The 21,311-nt window shown below is 36.2% G+C and overlaps 2 protein-coding genes across 14 annotated transcripts in view; one reads left to right on the top strand and one right to left on the bottom strand.

The window, feature by feature from the left end:
- Positions 1-945: 945 nt before the first annotated feature.
- GPR151 (G protein-coupled receptor 151) lies at positions 946-2,196 on the top strand. The gene has a single exon (XM_010990365.3). It carries the CDS (start codon positions 946-948, stop codon positions 2,194-2,196), a length of 1,251 nt encoding a protein of 416 aa, XP_010988667.3.
- Positions 2,197-5,260: 3,064 nt separating this feature from the next.
- TCERG1 (transcription elongation regulator 1) overlaps positions 5,261-21,311 on the bottom strand; it is a 57,712-nt gene continuing 41,661 nt past the window's right edge. For 12 of the 13 annotated variants that reach the window (XM_031449278.2, XM_031449279.2, XM_031449280.2 and 9 more), the window contains 8 exons: positions 20,886-21,004; positions 16,731-16,881; positions 12,386-12,550; positions 11,941-12,123; positions 9,823-10,002; positions 9,050-9,133; positions 7,512-7,612; positions 5,261-6,327 (listed from right to left, as the gene is read on the bottom strand). In XM_031449278.2, the coding sequence (XP_031305138.1) occupies positions 6,126-6,327; positions 7,512-7,612; positions 9,050-9,133; positions 9,823-10,002; positions 11,941-12,123; positions 12,386-12,550; positions 16,731-16,881; positions 20,886-21,004 (1,185 nt within the window). In that variant the 3' untranslated portion in view covers positions 5,261-6,125. Of the gene's footprint in view, positions 6,328-6,594; positions 6,689-7,511; positions 7,613-9,049; positions 9,134-9,822; positions 10,003-11,940; positions 12,124-12,385; positions 12,551-16,730; positions 16,882-20,885; positions 21,005-21,311 lie in introns of all 13 variants that reach the window. The other variant, XR_004135916.2, reaches the window with a different exon arrangement.

Here is a 21,311-nt window from a genome sequence, read left to right as displayed (position 1 = left end):
TTCTCATCTCAGTAAATCCTTCAGGAATTCTCTGAAAAGAAAACTAATTCATCATTTGGTGGCTTTCATCACTATCACTTGTCTAAAAGTCTTATTAGTATGTTAACCCATTCAAATGCAGTGTGCAAAAATCTATAAAAAATTCACGATAGTAGACTAAACTTACAGTAATCCCTAATTAGAATTTTTTTTTTTTTTAATAGCACTTCTTTCTAGCACCTTTTTTTCATTATCCAGCTCTGTTTGTTTGATCTCAGCCAGGTGTTGATGGGGATGAAGTGGTGGCGAGTGTTGAGTAAAAGAAGAGGAAGCTCATCTCTGCAGGGCGGGGAGAGGGAACGCAGGGAGGAAGAGCACCCTCAGTTCTTAGAACAGTGTGGTCCCCCAACCCACAGTATAAACACCCCCTGGGAACTTGTTAGACATGCAAATTCTTGAGCCCTTGTCCAGACCTCCTGGATCAAGCTATGCAGGTGATTCTGGTGCATGCTTATGTTAAAAGAACTGGGTTGTTTAAGATGTGTTCACTGTAGAGATACAGAACACGGTCAAGATTAAGAAACAACTATTTGAAAAGAATTGCCTTTACTGGCTTGAGTATTGAGCCCCCAGGAACATATCCCACTTACATGTGTGCTCTCCTCATTTATTATTGATGGGTATATTGGGGTGGTTATTTTTATTCCACAGGGCTGACAGTTTATTAGACTTGCTAATGAGCAGCAACCATGCATTCCTGCTGCCTGTCAGAGCAGCCAAGGTATACCACACACGGCGAGAAGAGCTTAGCAACCAACCTTCTTCCACAGTCTGCTCTCAGGAAATAAGCAAGGGGAGGGTCCAGAGGTGTCATTTGACACTGACGTATTTATTTCCTACACAAAAGAGCCCAGGCAGAAAGACAAAGAGAAGCTAACCTCTGCAAGGAGCTGGATGGAAAAGGGGATGCTGACAGCTGCCTCGGCAGACTCCAACTCCAGCACCATGAACGTGTCCTTTGCTCACCTCCACTTTGCCGGTGGGTACCTGCCCTCGGACTCCAAGGACTGGAGGACTATAGTCCCAGCTCTCTTGGTGGCTGTCTGCCTGGTGGGCTTCGTGGGGAACCTGTGTGTGATTGGTATCCTCCTTCACAGTGCTTGGAGGGGAAAGCCATCCATGATCCACTCCCTGATGCTGAATCTCAGCCTGGCTGATCTCTCTCTCCTGCTGTTTTCTGCACCTGTCCGAGCTACAGCATACTCCAAAGGTGTTTGGGACCTCGGCTGGTTTGTCTGCAAGTCCTCTGACTGGTTCATCCACACATGCATGGCAGCAAAGAGCCTGACAATCGTTGCAGTGGCCAAAGTATGTTTCATGTATGCAAGTGACCCAGCCAAGCACGTAAGTATCCACAACTGCAGCATCTGGTCGGTGTTGGCGGCCATCTGGGCTGTGGCTAGCCTGCTACCCCTGCCAGAATGGCTTTTTAGCACCACCAGGCATCACGCAGGTGTGGAAATGTGCCTCATGGATGTACCTGCTGTGGCCGAAGAGTTCATGTCAATATTTGGTAAGCTCTACCCTCTCCTGGTATTCTGCCTGCCATTACTCTTTGCCAGCTTTTACTTCTGGAGAGCATATGGCCAATGTCAGAAACGAGGAACTAAGACTCAAAATCTCAGAAACCAGATGCGCTCAAAGCAACTCACAGTGATGCTGCTGAGCATTGCCGTCACCTCTGCTATTCTGTGGCTCCCTGAATGGGTAACTTGGCTGTGGATGTGGCATCTAAAGGCTGGAGGCCCGGCCCCACCACAAGGTTTTATAGCCCTGTCTCAAGTCTTCATGTTTTCCATCTCTTCAGCAAATCCTCTCATTTTCCTAGTGATGTCAGAGGAGTTCAAGGAAGTCTTGAAAAGCTTATGGAAATGGATGATAACCAGAAAACATCCGACTGCCTCAGAGCCTCAGGAAACACCAGCGGGTAACTCACAGGTCCTTCCTGACAGTGTTCCATCTCCAGAATCCCCAACATTCAAACCAGAGAAAGAGAAAACTGGCTCTCCCTCCTCCGGCAAAGAGAAGATTGAGAATCCCATCCTCCCTGATGTAGAGCAGTTTTGGCACGAGAGGGACACTGTCCCTTGTGTACAGGACAATGACCCTATCCCCTGGGAACATGAAGATCAAGAGACAGGAGATTGTGATAAATAGATGACTTTCATAGCAAAACAAATTGCGATTAGTGTATTTATTTGTAATGTTGCTTATCAATATTGTTGACTTTGCCATATGATACATGATAAAATTATTACCATTGAGTTACAAAAATGCTTCGCAGCCTGCATTTTCAAAATGTGCAATTTGGTAAGTAGAATATCCTATTAGGAGTAATAATTATGTTTCAGAATTATAACCTGGCTGTCCTAAGATTTAACTGTGTTGTATGAAGTTGTTTCTGTCACAAGAGATTCGAAAGGCCAGCTCTTCTGTCATTCGTCCACAGTGGCTGTTTTATTAGGTACCCCTTAGCATCAGTCTGATACGAGCTGGAGAAGGGCTTATCTGTCAAAGGCTAACCTCTTTACCTTTAGTTTCTTCCTGAACCTGCTAACCCTAGCTTCACCCATCAAACTATTTCACACAACCAAAGCTCAAAATCTATTTCCACTATAAAGAGACTTTTCTTTAACATATACATTTTAATGAGTTACCTTCATGTGCTTAAAAAGTGTTACTTAATGAAAATCCATACAGAATTTCCATGCTGAATTTTGCAGAATAAGGAACATCACCTTATTCCAATTCTGGGCTAATTTCGAACCATGGCTTATTTTGGCTAAGTTTTAAGTAAATTCAGACTTCATCTTATACTAAAACCTGCCTCTTTTTAAAGCACGGTAGTGAGCCTTCAGTTTCTAACTTTGGGGATTTTAGTAGCTTAGCACGACATTCTATATTCTAATTTGGAAAAAGAACTTAAAAACTATCCTTCTTTCTCTTCCCAATTAACTCCTCTTCTAAAACAGCAGGAGGCAGTTACTCTTTGACAAGCTGAAATCAGTCTGTTCCTCCCAACATCTCCTCTCAAGATAAACCAGAAGCTATGATTTAAAACCTATGTATTAATTCGTGAAGGTAACCCTCAAATATAAAGATGGTCATCTTTCTTGTTAAATGAGTATTAAACTCACCCATAACATTGAACGGGAACCCTGCTCAACTTTTAAAATACCTCAGAGCTTTTAAGTTATAAAGATAATCAAGAGTAATGAGAGAAAGAGAGACAGAGAGAGAAGTAGGGAAAAGAGAAAATTCAAGGGGCACAAGACAGAGAATTTGGCTAAGAATAGAAAACAAGGCAATGCCAAAAGAAAAGCAGTAAAATTAATTTTGTGTCCCCAAACATATTACCAGAGAATTTGAATAAAAGGCAATAACCATTCAATTTACAGCAAGTTAAAGCATACCCAACGAAATATGATGATGATACACTTCCTCCCCTATTAAATATATAATAAGGACATTTATGCATGATTCTTGGTTACTCTGTAATGGAATTCTGGGATACTTTCACTAATTTTTCTCTCTGAAAAAAGAAATCTGTATTTAGTACAAGCAATGGAAAAAATATGAAAACATTGTGGGTGGAATTTTTCTTAAAAAAAGTTCAGTCTGTAGGTTTTTTGGTTTGTTCATTCTTTACCAATGGTCGTGGTTTGTTTTTCTAACTCGGAAGGTAAGGGCTGTTTTCTTTTGCCTTGGTCCATTACAGATTCTATTTTAAGGCTCAGATCACATACATTTTGTTAGACAGCAGTTATATAATGGAATTACCTTTAAAACTGTGACAAACTATTTGAATTAAAGATTTCTGTGTTCATTATCTACAGTAAATGTAGGATGTAAAGCTTCCAGTGTTTGACATTTTTACTTATAAACAAATAAAAACAATTATGTTTTACTTCAGATATTCTGGAGACTTGAGCTGTTTTTGTCTTGAATGCTGCTTTTGAAATCATCACTGAGCACAACAGGGCTTCACAGGCAGCTGCGACCTTAATGTTGGCACAGGGCTCAGGGCTCACTGACCCACGGATTTCTAAAGAGTCTGCTGACAGGCACCAAATCAAGATGCAGATACTGAAACATAGTATAATTACAATACCTCTCTCATTAAGAACCTAATAGATACAAAGTCCTGACTTGATCCCTTCCAGAAGTCTGCCTAGAAATTTTGATTCGCACCTTATGTGAAAAAACTAATCCCAAACACAAATGTAGGAAATTAGAATAGATATCACCAAACCATTTTCTTCACACTGTCCTACAGTGAGAAACAGAACGTAGTCAGTGGGCACACAATACTCTGTGGAATTCAGAAAACAAAATTAAGCGTTCGAGAAACTGCACCATTGTAGGACAGCTGTATTTCTTAAGTAGTTGTGTTCCTCTTGGCAAACACTTCAGTTTCAGTCCTGATAGAGCTTCAAAATCACTCAGTGGACTTACAATAAAAATGAACTTCAAAAAAGGGGAAAAACAACAAAAACCCATGTCCTGTTAACTACCAATTTTGTACATTAAGACCCTAGCAGATAATCCAGTCCAGGCTTCTACAGAGTCCACGTAATTTCTGTGGCACTTACTATACTTAAGCTAAGCACTAAGTCACACGGATGTGACTGTTTTATGTGTGTGATATATGGCTGTCTGTGTGGACGTGACACACACAGATCTACTATGCTCCCTCCTGCGTTCTGCTGCAATCATAGCAGGGAAAATAAATTATCCTATTAACATGCATCTTTCTTTAACATTTTATTTATGCAGTAACTCTGAAACTAGAAATCTACAAAGGAACGAAATAGAAGGATCTTTCTAAACTGGTGAGGTAAGGCTAGAAAGAGCAATTGGGAATCAAAGGTAAGTTACATGGGATCATGTGTATGACACACTGAAAGGAGTCCAAAAAGGTATCCATCATCAATACGCTAATATAAAAAGACAAAAACAAGAAAACAAAAAAAAAAATCAGCATCTTCTTGCTATGAAGCCATAAAATACTAAGAGTCTGAGCACCAAAATGGTTCTTTACATATTCCTTCCCTTTTAAGCTGCAAATTATTTATTATTATATTCACACCTTTAAAAACGATGTGCTAGTCAAGATTTAAAGTAAGCTTTCTTTGTGCTAAATTACATTTGCCGCTGCTTTGAAGAACAGGTTAAAATTAGTATTTATAAATTACATAACAATAATCAGATACAATCCACATATATAAAAAGGGTTGGTTTATTGTAGTTCAAATACATAAACTGAACATTCAAACATCTTAAAATTAAACTTTAGAAACAAAAATTTAACATTCAAACAAGAGTATAGTTTACAGGGAACACCCAAGAAAGGTAATTTGTTGTCTAATCCAGAATATTGGTAAAGATCACTTAATGGTGAATAAAGTGTATTTAACCAGCAGTCCTAGTCTGACCAACATGTTAGTTATGACCGTGCTTCCATACCTGAGAAGAATTACTAAACAAATCTTCTCTTAGGCTAAACAAGACGTGGCCTATAATCCAAAGGGATAATCAAAGCACATAAGTGAACAAATAAAACAAAAGTGTTCTTTAGAGACAAAGGTAAAAGTATGTCCATTATAATAATCTTAGCCTCTGGAAGATAAGAATTCAATTTTCAGTGTTTTTTCTTTTACCCGCTTTAAGAAACAAAATCAAAACAAAACAAACTCCAACTTAGGTTTTTCTGGAGTCTGTGGTACTTGCATCTTGCAAGTTCAAACCACAAACGCTCTTACGTCTTGCATGTGTAACACTGCTAGAAAGAACGTCACCAAAGGTCACTGATTTCCACACCTCATAAAAGGATGATTTTTAGCTTCAAGATTTTAGATTTACTAGACAGCCTATGTTTGAGTATGTATGTCAGTCATGCCACACAAAGAAAAGCATAAATATTTCCAAAGTGTTCTCTGTTCAGAAACTGTTCAAGAATGCTTCTCCGTCTGTTCATCAGATGGTTCTGCAATAGTTTGACTAATGCACATAAATGTAAAAACCTGAAAATTGGCTCATGCAAGCGTTTTGAATTAACAGATACCCCTGTGGCAGAGTATTCAGAATTATTTTGTTGACCGTCTTGTAGGCTCTGACGCTGTGGGAGGCGGGGGTGGACCCCGGCGATCCAGGTCATCCACGTAGGCCACAATCAGTTTACGCCTCTCCTCGGGCACACAGTCTAGTACTAGATACCGTTTGTCGTTCTGCAAAATTTTTTCTACATCTTTCAGGTGCTGATCCGATTCCTGGATTAGCTTTTTGGATCTGAAATAAGAAAAGACAGCCAAGAATTACTGACTGCTGTTCCTAGGTCTTTCAGAAATGAGCTGGAAATGTCCATCTAGTTCCTAATTGTGTTTTCATTTTTTTTTTAAAGAAAAATTTCACTGCAGTGGTCACCTTTGTAAGTCGCCTCAGCAAAGACTCCAAGGAGTGAAAGGGCCTCAGAAGCTGAATTACCCTCCCACCCCTACTGGCGGTCCCTCCAGATCAGGGCTGAGGGTGGGTGGGTAAATCTTGCCCGTGCTGTACCTGTTCTGTGGATGAACAGAGGACTTCAGTCTGCGGGGCTGCCAATCCCAGCATCTTTCACAAGCTTTCACTTTCACATCTTTCACTAAATTAACTATAAAAATGTAGAAAGAAGTCTTACTTCACATCTAATTTAAAAGCCCAAGCTGATGCAAAACATTAAGGATCCTGACCAAAAAATCCAATGACAAAATACCTAAAAACCACACCCTCAGCACTATCTATCCTCCCGTGCACATACCCTTCATTAAGATGTTTCCAATTTTTCTCTTAAAGGAAGAAAAGCTGGAGCATGAAACAAAAATGATTTCCTGCCACTGACCGCTAAGCAATGTGAAACTGTTTTCCTGATGACAGCTTGCTGGGGGGAGGGAACTCCTGGGTATGTTACAGAGAAACCTTGTTTTAAAGCTCTGATTTTATCATTTAAAATTTTAATTTAAAAGTATCCAGCAAACCGCTTTCCTCTGAGGAAAAAATGTTTTTGCTGAGCTTAATTTAAGTAAGATGATTTCAAGCTTGAGAAGGAACACTGAATAGTCTTCAGAGGAGGCAAAGAAAAATGAAAGTGAAGGATTATTTTAAAAAGTCTCTTCATGAAATATAACTCATATTTGAGAATACTTCTAAAAAAGCAGTGAAGTAAAAATAAAAGTATGTTTAAAAAACTGGATGGGTGGGTAACACAAAATAAGAATTAACATCTGGGCCCTTTCTTTAAAAAAAAAAAAAAAAAGAAAAGAAAAAAAGGTAAGGTAGATATGGGTTATTTTCAGCCTTTGATAAAAGTTGGCTTCTTCTTATTCCTAAAAATTAATAATGTCAACATGTGTGTGAATGCAAGGTATGCTTTGGCCATCAGAGTAAAGACTAGTAAAGACAATGACTGCCGATATGAAACATTTCATTGCACACACCTATATGTTATAAATTTGGTCTCTTTCAAAAGCGTCCTGAAGTCAGCTTTGGCTGTGATGTATTTGTCTCTGATGTATTCTTCGAATTCTCTTTGTTTTTTCTGCAAAAAGACAATAAGGTTAGGGGAAAAAAAAAATTCCACTAATTTCAAAGTTTGTATCAATTATTTATTAAACCAGTAATTTATAAGTCACAACATAAAATAATTCAAAAGAAAAAAGTAGTAAGGTATGTTTTGTTCATATAACATTCATTAAAATGCAAAATCTGCAATATATGTTTTTAAGACAAGAAGCAAGAATGAGAAACCATATAATACATTAGTAGTAGCTAAAACTTGAGTCTTGCTACGTGCTACACTGTGCAGAAGCTTTTATAAGGATATCTCCTTTAATCTTCGTAACAACCTCAAGTGGTAGACATTCTTAAAAATAAGGATATTTACGGTTAAACGTGCATTCTTACAGATTATATCTTCAAACACAAAGATAATAATGTGGCATATATAATTTATAACTCTCAGAATTTTAATAAGCTAGTTATATTGAGCTTTGCGCTCAGTAAGGGAGCTTAGTGATACTGGAATAGCAACGACAGGTACAAACTCTGAGTTTTTTGTTTTTTTAAAAAGACCTTATTATCAGTTCTGAACAATCAGAAAAGTCTGTAAGAGACTGAAACTGGGTCTCTCAGCTATCAGTCTACCAGTCTTTCCCAACCATGTATATTCTGTGGTCTGTGCATCTAAAATTCAAACTAATGGAGTATGAGAGGAAAGAATGATAGATCTATGGATTTTTAGACTCTAAACCTAGAGGTAAAAACCAGGACAGGAGAACGATGGGAAGAAGGAACATATGGAAGGCTGAGGAATAAAATGGACTGGAGTAAGCTACACTTTCCTTGACATCAATCGCTATTTCAGACCCGTGGTGAATTCTTTTCCTACAAAGGAGTCAGAAGAGGGCTCAGGGTCTACAAACCTCACACCTCTGAGGTCGCCCCACCCCAAAGTCTCTGGAGCATACAAGAACTAGAGATCATGTTATGTTGTTCTGCTAGCATGGCTTTAAAAATCAAGCACTTCGGTAGCATGCCATCAACTGCCAGCCTCAAGATAGCTATCTGGTGGGACCTGAGTATACAATAAAAATGACAGCTTCACCAAATCTAGAAGATCCCCAAACACAGGCTTAACCCCAAGGATTAAATTTAAAAAAAAAAAAAAAATTTTTTTAAAATGGAGGTACTGCGGCTAGAACCCAGGACCTCATGCATGCTAAGCACACTCTCTATCACTGAGCTATACCCTACCCCGCCAAGGATTACATTTTTAAAGCTTCTATTGTGCTGTCTTGTTAATATATCATGCCTGGAAGAAAATACGAACTTACAATTCAGATTTATTTCTTACGTGCTTAAAGGTTATTCACATAAAACCATCAACTTCATTTAAGTCAAGATACTAGTGCTGCTGATTAAGCATCCAAATAATATTTACAAACTGACACTAAATCTCAGACAAAAATCTTCTTACCCTGTCACTGGAGGAGAACTTAATGCACCGAGGATCTTCCTTAATGATTTTTTTTACTTCCTTCCATGTGGACGTTAAGGTAATCTTTGAAAGACAAGTGAATAAAACACATAAATACAACTTGCTTTTATTGAGGGAGTCAAACCGCAGCACATATGGTACATAATATTACACACTGACCTGCAATCTCTTGTAATGCCCAAGCGTAACTGGACTAGTTAGGGACAGGGAAGCAGCTTTAATGCCATTTCTTTTTGTTGGCTTGCCACAAGACTTATTTTCATGGCCATACTTTCAAGGTGGCCTAAGACAATCACCTGCAAACCCTGTATCTCCATGGGCAACATCATAACTTCTGAAGAAACCATCACCAAAAAGAGATCAGATAAACAGGAGCAAAACCTGAACAACAGAGTGTAAAAACTGCCAAATAAGGAGGCCATGGTACCAAATTAAAGATGGAGGAAAAGAAGGAATCTATTAAATCTAGCATTAGGAGGTATCAATGATCACACATAGCCAAGGACAACTTGAATTACTATCGGAGCATATAGGAATTCCAAAACTGCAAAAGGAAATAATTTCTAAAGAGTAAAAGTACCATCAACATTTTGCATAAAAAAAAAAAATCAGAGAACAGAGTGTCATAAACCCCATGGATTCCACTAATAGCTCTAAAGACCATGACGTTAAAAGTTGTATCAATATTTTACATTTGGGAATTATTAATGAAGATTCATCTAGATTAAAACAGAAAATTAAGAAACACTTACCGCAGAAGTTTCATCCAGAAGTTGCCTAAAGTGCTCCCTCTTCTTTTTGGTAAGTGCTTCAATGTGTTCATTAAAAAGCTTCTCTTTCTCCTCTCTTTCCAACAAGGATCCAGATTCCCAGCGGTGATCTTTCCGAAGAGTCCTCCGCGTATCAGACCATGACACATCAGAAGAACGTACCTAAAAATAGAGAACTATATCTATCACCAGACTTTTCATATTTCAACAGAAGACTCATTTATTTGGTTCAGGAGTCATACATTTAATAAAGAAGCTTCTGGTAACTCCACCTTAGTCAAGAAGTCACTGAAAATTTGCCTCTTGAAGCCAGAAATCTGACCTCCCAGAGCTCCCAGAGCTCACCCAAGCAATGCAGTCTGGGTTAGAGGTGGGAAGGATGCAGAGAAGATAACCTCCCATCATCTGTGGTCCCTAAGAACGTCAACTACTTGGGTACTCTAGGAGCATCTTACCAACTTCTGCTAGGAGAAATGGGTACGAGTAAGAGAAAATACAATGTCTTATTGTAGCACAAGCAGCTCACCAAAAAAATTAAAAAATTCCTGAGCTCAAATTGGGGCTTATCAACTACATACTGGCAGTGACGCTTCCACACATAAGCAGGGATTAACATCACTAAGAAGACAAGATAACAGACCACATGACAGGTCTGGCTGGTTCACCAACCAACAGAAAGGTATGTTTCATGGAGGATAATGGCATTACAAGTTAAGTCACACTCCTGCGAACACTAAGAAACATGGCATACTGCAAAGACAGAAAAGTAAGAAAGAAGATAAATATAAAAAACATTTATTTAACCAGCATTTATCAAGCATCTAAAAACATGTCAGGTAAACACTGAGCTTGGCCCTGGAAATACAAAGTAAGTTAAGACACTATCCCTTCCTTCAAAGGGCTTGCTGTTTTTAGAGAAGACAGGCATGTAAGCAAATAACTACAGTAACAGGCAGTAAGTGCTGTAGGGGTATATGCTGAGCACAGGGTGGTAAATGGAACAGTGAGGTCAAATCTGCCTAGATGGGTTGGGATCAGCCTCAAAGAAGAGGTATTTGAGTGTGCTCTTGAAGAATGACAAAGTCTGCCACTGCAACGGGAAGTTTAAAGCATTAGAGGTGGAGGGACTGGCATGTGTAATGGCACGATTCATTAAATGTAAGCATCGATCATTAAGGGTTAAGCTCAGCAAGACTAGTGCCTAGGGGGCAAGAGAGGAAACCTAAGAGAGTAAAGTCATATGAAGGCAGGAGGGGTCAAGGAATGAACAGTCTTCCATACTATGCTAAGGAGACTGAACAGAGGGAAGTGCCAGGAGTAGGGAAAACCTTCCCCCTCTGCAAGCAGCAGGGAGAGTTACAAAATCATCAGATATGCCTTTTACAAAGACTTCTGTGACTGCAACAAAGAGGATGAATCTGGGGCAAGTAGAGGCAGGAGGAGAAAACAGGGAACTACAGTATTTGTCCAGAGAACAAGAGGTCACTGAAAACAGATCAGCAGAAGCAAGGGAAGAAATCAGAAGAAGCAAAACAAGTGATGAGAAGAGTGGGAGAACAGGGACAAAGAGAAGGGGAAAATGCAAGAACAGTAGACTGGTCTGGGGCATTCACTGCAGGGACAAAAAACCCTACATACCTCAATCAACTCTGGGTAATACAGAAGGATTTTAAAGAAAATTCCAGGTATCTCCTGTGGTCAGTACACTTCCAGTCCTATATCTCATACCATCTACATGTGTAATAATTGATCATCACAATGAGGACACTAAATCATCAAGAAAAAGGTTAAATTATGTTCAGCACATTTATTTATTACAATGGCATGTTAGTGTGTGATAATTTATGATGACCTCCATCAAGAATAAAAATAAAGCTTCGAAAGTGAAAGATTATGCGTTTTTATATATACAAAACATCAAACTTCTAAAAATATTAATGGTGCTAATACTAGGTACTCAATTTTAGAATATTTTATAGACACTAAATTGTATCTCTCAGAGGCAATTTAAAGAATATTAAAATGCCCACTAATGAGGTAATATAACAGATTTCCAATACCCAGTACTTCAGAGGAAAAAGGCAAGAGAATAATGTATACCATATCAGACAGAAGAGCCTTGAAATTCTGGATAGCTTCTTCTCGTTTGTGTTGCTCTCTCTCTCGATCTATTTCTTTTGTTTGTTCTGAACGAGCCTTTTGAACCTCTCTTTCTCGTTCTCGAAGGCTTGCCTCAATGCGGGCTTGCCTTTCAAGCTCCTTTTCTTTTTCTGAGTCTAAATTCTGTAAAAGTGAAATAACATTAACCTTCTTACCAACTCCACCAAAATGCCTCCACATGACAACCAGTTTGCCAAATACCAAATTTCAAACCTAGTTTTTACAAAGAATGTACCTAAACACTCATTTCAAATTCAATTACTAGAGATTCTATTAAAAATACCAACAAGAAAAATTCCAAACCCCAAACAGTCTCAAACAATCTTATAACACAATTAAGAATTTTGTTATTCCATGGTTATGGTACCGTAAACACAATGGTTACCTTGGCTATTTTTTCAATGTACTGTTTGAAGAGGTCTTCTCTCATTGATGAACTGTCCACTGCTTTGTAACGAGGATCACTCTCTACTTTGTCTTTTACTTTGCTCCATCGAGACTGACTGTCCAAGTGATGATTAGATAATAGTTCAAAGAAATCCGACTTAATCTATATTTCCAAACAGGTGTGAGGTGGGAAGAAAACAATATGCCATGAGAAATTAATCATATCTAGATATTTACAATTAGGAAAAAAGTTCACCTACCTTAAAAATGAGAATAACTTTTTGAATGCACTCAGAGCAGAATAAATTTTAGTAAGGGAATATCTGAATTTCTCTTTTATGAGAAATGTAAAAATTACTACACATAAAGGCTCTCATTTAAAATCTACCAAATTCAACATAAATCATTTTCTCCAATGAAATTATTCAAATATAGGAAAAAACATTTTTAGGTTGATTACAACTTTTGATTTCAGAACTGCCATGTTTTTATAAGGAATATGAATTTGCATTTATTTTTAGCTAAGATTCAGGCTTATAAACTGATGGTAAAATACTTTAACATCAAGATGGCAAGAATAATTTATTTTAAGAAGTAAATAAATAAAATTTTTGTTTGTTAAATAGAGAATTTAGAAATAGTTGAGTAAAAACAGCTTATTCATTACAAAGTTGAAACTATACTGCCAAATGTGTAAAAACAAACAAAAAATGCAGTAAACTTACATTTTGGCTTAAAGAGCAGTGTTTGTACCTTAATATATAAGGAAATTAGAATTTCTATGGTCATAATCATTATTTAAAAAAAAAACACTACATTCAAATTTTCTGTACTTTTTAGTCATTGAACAAGTATGCCTTTACCAGGAGGTGTCAATGAAATAACATTCTTAACAAATCAAGTAATAAGTTAGTAACATTATATTAAAGTTATTAAGTAATATTAATCCTTCAGTGTCAACATTTACAACACTTAGAAACTCTCTTCCAAACTGTATTTTTTTTTTTAATAGGGGAAGAAAAGGATAAATGAGGCCTTTGTTTTTATGCACCTTGAGGACCAGTTTCAAAAATTAGTCTCATTTAAATTTTTGTGTGCTCCTACCAAGGAAGACAACCAAGGTAGCTGAAGTCATTTCAACAAAGGATTCTACCACGTCAAGAACCTCTCCTCCACAGGGATTAGACATGCAGCCTTCTCACCTGACCAAGGGAATGAAAACAGAATTTCTGTGTGGGCACAAATAAATTAATCATTCCTTCTGTCTGTTCCAACCCTCTCACTTCTCCCTGTAACCTCATTTCTCCTAATAGAAGATTAAAAGGGAAGTTGATGTCCTTTCTGGAAAACACTCATAAGGTTGTAAGAGACAGAGCTTCTGCACTAGAGAATTTTTTAAAAAGCAAGAGCTAATCAGCTGTGGATTTCTCCACTCACTGAGCCTGGCTCTTGACTGCTGGATTAATGAGAAATAACTCATAAATCCAGTTTTCTAGACAGTGATAAACTACTTGATGTAGTGATGTAATTTTTCTGTTCATCTGTCTGCTTTGTACCTGGGATGATGAACACCAAATTCCTAGATGCATGGGATAACTGGAAGGCAAAATTTACATTTATCTTAAATAAAACATGTAAGCTGTATGAAATAGGAATCTTTCTAGGCCATAGGAATTTATATTAACTCAAAATTTTTTCAAACATTAGACATGAAGCCTTTAAAAATGTATGATGTGTAAACAAAGTGAACTTTAAATAAAATTAAACTTTAACTTCCTTTCACTAAGCTATTATCATGACAGGCTATAAATGGCTTACTGAAGCTTCTATTTGTATGAGAAGAATTATTTAACAACTGCATAAATATCAAAAAATGTCAATTACCATTAGCAGCAATTCAAGGCCCTACTGTCCCTATTTTCCTCTCTCCAAAAATGAAAGTATCTTACCATCTAAGCTGTTTAGTTAAAAAGGGAGAAATAGTTTCCTTAGCCAAATACACTACCAAGAAAAACTGTTCAGCAGCTAATTCAAAAGAAAGGGAAAAGAGAAAATTTTGTAAGGTTAAGTCCCATATATACAACTTCAAATCTATTGTTCCAAATAATAAAATATTTGAGCCACAATTTAGTAACAAAAAGTATAATACAGTTATAATAATAATAATGTTATCATAAAATAAAAACTTGAGAGCAGCTGGTTTGTTAAACAGTCCAGTAAAAAGAGGCTTTTTTTATAAAATGGAAAATTACCAAAGCTACATAGAAATGATGGCTGTACCCTTTAGCTTAAAAATGGCTACTATAGGGGGGAAAAAAGGATTTTACCAAAAGTCAGTAGCTTTCACAGGTTTTTAACTCAGCCTTTAAGCTTTTGCTATCCAGCCACTGATTCCATTATCTCAATGTTTCAAAGACCAGCTGAGGAACCATCTTAAGAATAGAGAAACTCCAAAACACCAGCTTACTGCGGGGAGCGTACAGCTCAGCGGCAGGGTGCATGCTTAGCATGCCTGAGGTCCTGGGTTCAATCTCCAGTACTTCCATTAAAATAAATACGTAAATAAATAAACCTAATTACTTCCCCTCAAAACAACAACAAAAAGCAAAACAAAAAAACCACACAAACACTAGCGTAAATTATTCAAATACAGCTAAAATGTCATTTTTACAAAATGTATTGACAATACACTTCAATAAGAATATATATATACGGTGAAAGTCATGAAGTGATAAAACTTCATTAACCAGATACTTGTCAAAATGTGAACAGAAAATATACTATATTTAAACCCTTACTTTAAAAATTTCTGCTTTCATAGCCTAGTTAGTAACTGATTTTGCATTCTTTAAAATGAGAAAGTTTCATTTTAGTAATTCCCTCTTTTTTTTTAACATAATGAATGGTACAAAGCTAAACCTGTAATTAAGAGAATTAAAATTTTACAATCAAAAGAAAATAAAGCTGAACATACTAGGTTTATTTAGACATAATGTCTATTTAATTTCTTATTTTAATTAACATTCTGGGCACAACTCTCTTCACTTCAAAAGGAAAAACACTAAAAAAAATATAATGTACCAGAACTGTGGGAAGCTAAAGTCACCACAAAGAGAGATACCAGTTCTTTCCTCACTAGGGAATCCCATAAATACTTTGCATGTCAGTGACTGACAGCTGTCAGACTGAACTGATTTGCTAGCCGCAAAGCACAAAACTGTGAAGTCTATCCACTTGTTATAAAACAGAATACATAAAACAGTTACCAAAAAGTGTTCAGGAAAAAAAAAAAAACATTAGAAATGCAAAGAGAAAAACATTCAATTTGTTTAAAAGTAATCGTACAATATCAATCATTTATTTACTTGGCTTTCTTTAATCAAATAGGTTCTTACTAAAAAGCAGCAAACAATTCATTAACACCGTTCTAACTCAACAGAAAAAATGTTTACGTGGAACTCAATCCTGCCCATTTCCTCTGAGAAGCATAATAATTTACCCAAAAACAATAAACTGAAATAATCCTGGAAAAATCCACCTTGAAGCACAATAAGTCAGATAATCAGGACATTTCAGTTAGTTTTGACAAAAGTTATTTCACCTAACACTGTTGCTATTTTCAATAAGAGAGGCTTCCTCCCAATCAGAGTACTGTTACTTTCCTAACAACATTTCTTATAGAGTCTGTAATATCCTAACTGTCTGGAATAAGAGGCAACCTGAAATGTCAAGAATGATTAGGCTTCAGAAGGTCTTGTTCTCCATTCACAAAGCATACAGGGACACTAAGGAGAATGGCTGCATGTTTTGATGGTTCACGCACCACTGGTGCCATCTCCCTACCAGTCTGTCTCCCCGGTGGTGAGCTCCTCTCCAGTCCTGACACGGCAACCGAATGACATTTGGAATTCATTAATCTTTAATAGCTGACCTTTAATTCTGATACACAATAATTCATATGTAAGATATGTTTACTAAAAGATTAGAAAGTCACTAAAATGCTATCTTTTAGAGGGCAAAAAAGATAAAGAAGCTTTTTGAAAGTTAAACGTTACTACCTATAAAGAATCTTGAAATCTTAGCAGGCAGGCACCGGTGAACAGTCAGGCCTAACCACAACCAGTCTGGGTTAACTGGGCATCTCAGTATTAATAAAGTTTAAAGGAAACCTATGTAGTTTAGTGATGTTACTAAAATAAGCACTATGGAAGAAAAGTGATAGAATAATATATAAACAGTTGTGATTATTTATGTCCATGAATGAGATTGGAAACACAGTACCAGCTTAGTCCCTTCCCATTTGCACTTCCATCAGTCACATACCAGAACTAAAACCATCTTACCTTCTCACCTCTGGTCTTCGAATCTTCTTTCTCTTTCTTCCTTGCAGCTGCCACAAATTCATTAAACAAGGCTTCTCGATCTTTCATCTTTTCAATTGCTTTGAATCTTGAATCTTTAGCATGCTTGGCTGCAAATTCACTAAAAGTAGCTCTGTAACAAAATGGCAAGTGTGCTAACTTTGGTAGAGCTATTTCTACTTGTAGAAATGTATAGCAGAAGATACCCCTTTCCCAGTAAGAATATGTGCCAATGAGACAACGAGTCCCAACATCTGCCTAAATAGTGAACGAACTACTGAAAGGAGTAAAAAGGGCTAAAGAGTGAAAATGGGCTTAGAGATTTGTATACTAACAGCATGGTGTTAGGGGGATAAACATCAGAGAGCAAAGAATTTGTGTGCTTCAAGAGACTTAAGAGCTCATCTGTTTCCACCCTAAGATGAGGCTGAGTTTTGCTTCCAGCCATGGCAGAATAACTTACTGAATTAGCTCTCTCTCTGTAAGCTATTATAAAACAGAACAAAATATACAGTGGACAACAGGTAGAGTAAGACTGAGAAAATGAACCCCATGTCCCTATGCCTCAGGATAATTTCCCAAAATGCAAAGAGCCAGAGTCCGAGTACTGTGGTCCTGATGAGCTAGAAGCATCAAAGATCAGAGCATGGGTACTAAAATGGCAGAGGGAGAAGCTATAGAGGGACCCTAAGAAGAATACCATATAAGAATTCCCCATGAATAAGGAGACAGCCAAAGCCAAGCCATAAAACACCAGAGAAAGGCCACTCCCTGTACCAAACTGCTACATGGTTAAGACCAAAAAAGAGAAACTAAACACTGAGTAGTGATGGAAAAAGAACATTATTAGGACTGTAAGGCCCACAAAAGACCCATATGGGAGACAAAGTTGGAAGGTTGACAAAAACCTTCCACTTTCTGAGATCCACACTAACAACGCATAAAATCAAACCTAAAATTAAAGTGATCAGCCTATAATTGAACTGCCTGCTAAAACAAGAATCTACTCTTCAGAGGAAAATAACAGATTTCAGTGTCTCTACCTGTTATCTACAATTTACAATATTCAATTAAAAATCACTAAACAAAAAAAACATGCGACCCATAGAAAAAAAATTAAAATAGAACTGACCCAAGATGGCAGATGTTATTTAAGGTACACAAGTTCTTTTAAACTGTATTAGAAGAATTAAATAAAAATAGGTTCAAAGAATTTAAAACATGGTCTTAACAGTTGAACAAATAAGGAGTTTCAGCAGAAATGTGAAAAATTAATGTCTGTGAGGGCTAAAGAGACTATAAAAAAAGAAGTTTCCTCATGAACAAAAGATTATTTATAGAGCTTTCATATATTTAGATGTATTTCAAAATTTGAAGCTTTCATCTTGCATATAATAAGAATTCACTCTTATAATAAACACTCATATTTAATGTTGTTAGAGGTGAAAAATAAAGCTTATTTTCCTCTTTAAAAAGAGTTATTTCAATACAAAAATAAAACACCTTCTCTTAGGTGTTAAACAAGATTAAATTACAACTTTAATTATAACAAAAAAACTGGCTGTACTGAAGATCAGGAGTCCCACTCACTGCTAACATTTGCTTATTTTAAGAATTGCTAACCAAAGCCAGATTCTAATAATCTTTTATATGCAACTGATATTACTCACAATACCTAACTTCATTAATTCAACATTATTAGCAATAGGATATACTGCAAACCTGGTTTGAACAATGATTACGTAACCATAATAAAATTTTAAGGTAAATTAAAAATGCATACCCCAGAAAAGGGATTAAATGTTGTCCATTAAACCCATTTTCTTTTCATGATAAATTATAATTTTAAGACAGAAAAAGCAATTATTACAGTGATTAAAGAATAAACTTTTAAAAAATGTAATATTAATGTATAAAGTGAGAATTCAATTATTTTACATATTTATATTACTTAAAAGATATAAAATAATTTTTCTTAACCAGAACAGACTAAAATAAAGTTTTAGCATTAGATTCCCATAAAGATGTTTTCATGTGACTCACCATTTAAAAACATTATAACAGGCATGGTATAAGAATCTTTTTTAAAAGGGGAAGATTGGGAGGTGGATAACAGTTGATGGTAGGGGATGGGGAAGAGCATAGTGTCTAGGTGTTGAACATAAGAGGTATACCTAAAATTTCCATTAAAAAAGAAAAAAGAAGAAACAGGCACTAAAGTTAAGTAATTCTCCTGGGTCATTCTTTTCCTTGGAATAAACTCCAGTGCTTTTATAAACTCCACTGAAGTATCTCAGTAGACAATATTTTTTCAACTTCAAGTTCTTCCCCTTTGTTTTCTGGTACTTACTAAAACTGGTCCTAACCTCTGTGTTAGTGTTAAATGTGATTCAGTTTAGCAATATGGCACAATGCCCCAAGCGTTAAGGCTCCAGTTAATAGTGCAGATCACTCCAAGAATTCTATCTTCCCCAAAAGAACATCTGTAGTGTACTGTGAAACAGCAAGATGTAATTTTTTTTTAACTGAAGTAGAGTCAATTACAATGTGTTAATTATTGGTGTACAGCACAGTAAGATTTAATTTTTAATGTGTCAAATCCACAAAAGAGAAATCTTGTTGGAATCAATTACTCCCAGACACATAAAGGCTTTAATAAATAGATATATGATGAGACTTCATCTACAAATCTTTCAACATGCATCTCCTGAGAGTAAATCCTTTTTCCTCCATAACCATAAAATCCAAGAAAATAACTAATTCTCTAATATCATGTAATACCAATTTATGTTCAAATTTCCTCAACTGCCTTCTAAGTCTTTTATAAGCCAGTTACAACTATGCTGACTCATAACCTCACCCTTTTGATCAAGAAAAAGACTAAGACCCCCCAGAGTCTGAACCTCTGCCATATGAAGAATACTACATTTTTCAGTCACAAATACTCTGAGCTTTATTTTCTGAAATCTGTATTAATGCCACAGTAGGTTTCTCTTCATATTCCAAATATAAAATTGTAATACCAAATACACTTCCTCAAACAACAATACTCTTTCCCATCTTCACTGACAAAAATAAATGTTTAAACAAGATAAATTTTTTTTATAAAAAGTGCCATTTAACCCAGAGACTCCATGATTCTACCCTACAGTTTCAGAAATTCTCCATGGTCTGAGATATTTAAAACAACTTAATACCTTTACTGCCAAAACTAAGTTATAAATAGGAAGGTAATTCTCCCTGTCCAGACTATTCTGTGTAACACTGGACTGTAGTTAAAATTTCACATTCACTCAAGCAATTGCTTATATTTTACTTTCCTTATCTGTAAAATAGCTAGGATATGAGTACCAAGTCATACTGTTTTGAAGACTGAATGAGACAAAACACACACACACATACATGCACTTTAATTGCATGCATGTATGCATATATATGTAAGTTCATACATTTATCTCTAAGTGTAGCCAAAATATACAATAACTGATGCTCTCATTGTTATAATGCTAGGCACATAAGTTTAAAATGTCTCATTTTGTTCGGTCCATTACATATATTTGCTATATATTAATAGTCAACTGAAATTGTCAGACAAAACAATAATTAGACACTTAGACATTTTTGAAATGAAAGTCCTTCACCACTTCAATTCAATCAAAATGTTCCTGCTCTGCTTGGGGGGAGGGTATAGCTCAAGTGGTAGAGCTCATGCTTAGCATGCATGAGGTCCTGGGTTCAATCCCCAGTACCTCCTCTAAAATAAATAAATAAACCTAGTTACCTCTCTCCTCCGCCAAAAAAAAAAAAAAAAAAAAAAAATTAATGTTCCTGCTCTGCAATTTATCATGCATAAAACTTAAAGAAAGGGATTTTTTTTAAATCATTTACCAGTTTCTAGAAAAGGAACTTATTCTCAAAGAAGTTTTCAAAGTAAAGGTACCCTTCTTGAAAACCAACGCCTCATAGAGTAACAGGGATTCCTCTAAAGGAAATAAATTAAGACTAAAGATTCTTAGAAAGGGAGAAACCAATAATTAAGTTAGACATTTTTTATGTCCCAAAATCCAAAAGATAGATTAACTGATCTAGAAGAAAATACATTCATATTTTGATATTTGACAGTAATGAGCCATATACCTTGGATTAAATTTTGCTTCTTCCATCATTTTTTTGAAATCTTCCTTGGCTTGCATTATTTTGTTTTTCTTTTCCCTGCGTTCTTCCTCTGCCCTGGTCTTTACATACTGATCAAATACCTATCACAAAAAAAAACAATTTGACAAGTTAAGTCTTTCATATAGGTAATCTAAACATCAAACTGTGGAATCTGCAAAAAAAAATATTAAGTAACATCTTTGTCTGAACAATAATTGGAAAGGTGTATTAATTATAGATAACTCAACTATATGCAGGTCATCTCTAACAAGTCTCACATTTTAAAGCTTCAGCTGACAGACTAACACAAGCATACAAGCCCTCTGTTTAGGTTCCCAAACTAGAAAAAAGTCAAAAGCCCCTTTAATTTTCATTTTCTCTGATTACAAATTGGACTGGTTTATTTTT

Source organism: Camelus dromedarius, chromosome 3 (genome assembly GCF_036321535.1).
Source record: "Camelus dromedarius isolate mCamDro1 chromosome 3, mCamDro1.pat, whole genome shotgun sequence".
In the NCBI taxonomy this organism is placed as follows: domain Eukaryota; kingdom Metazoa; phylum Chordata; class Mammalia; order Artiodactyla; family Camelidae; genus Camelus; species Camelus dromedarius.
The sequence above is the reverse complement of the archived record's forward strand: the minus strand, read 5'-3'. Positions and strand labels throughout refer to the sequence as shown.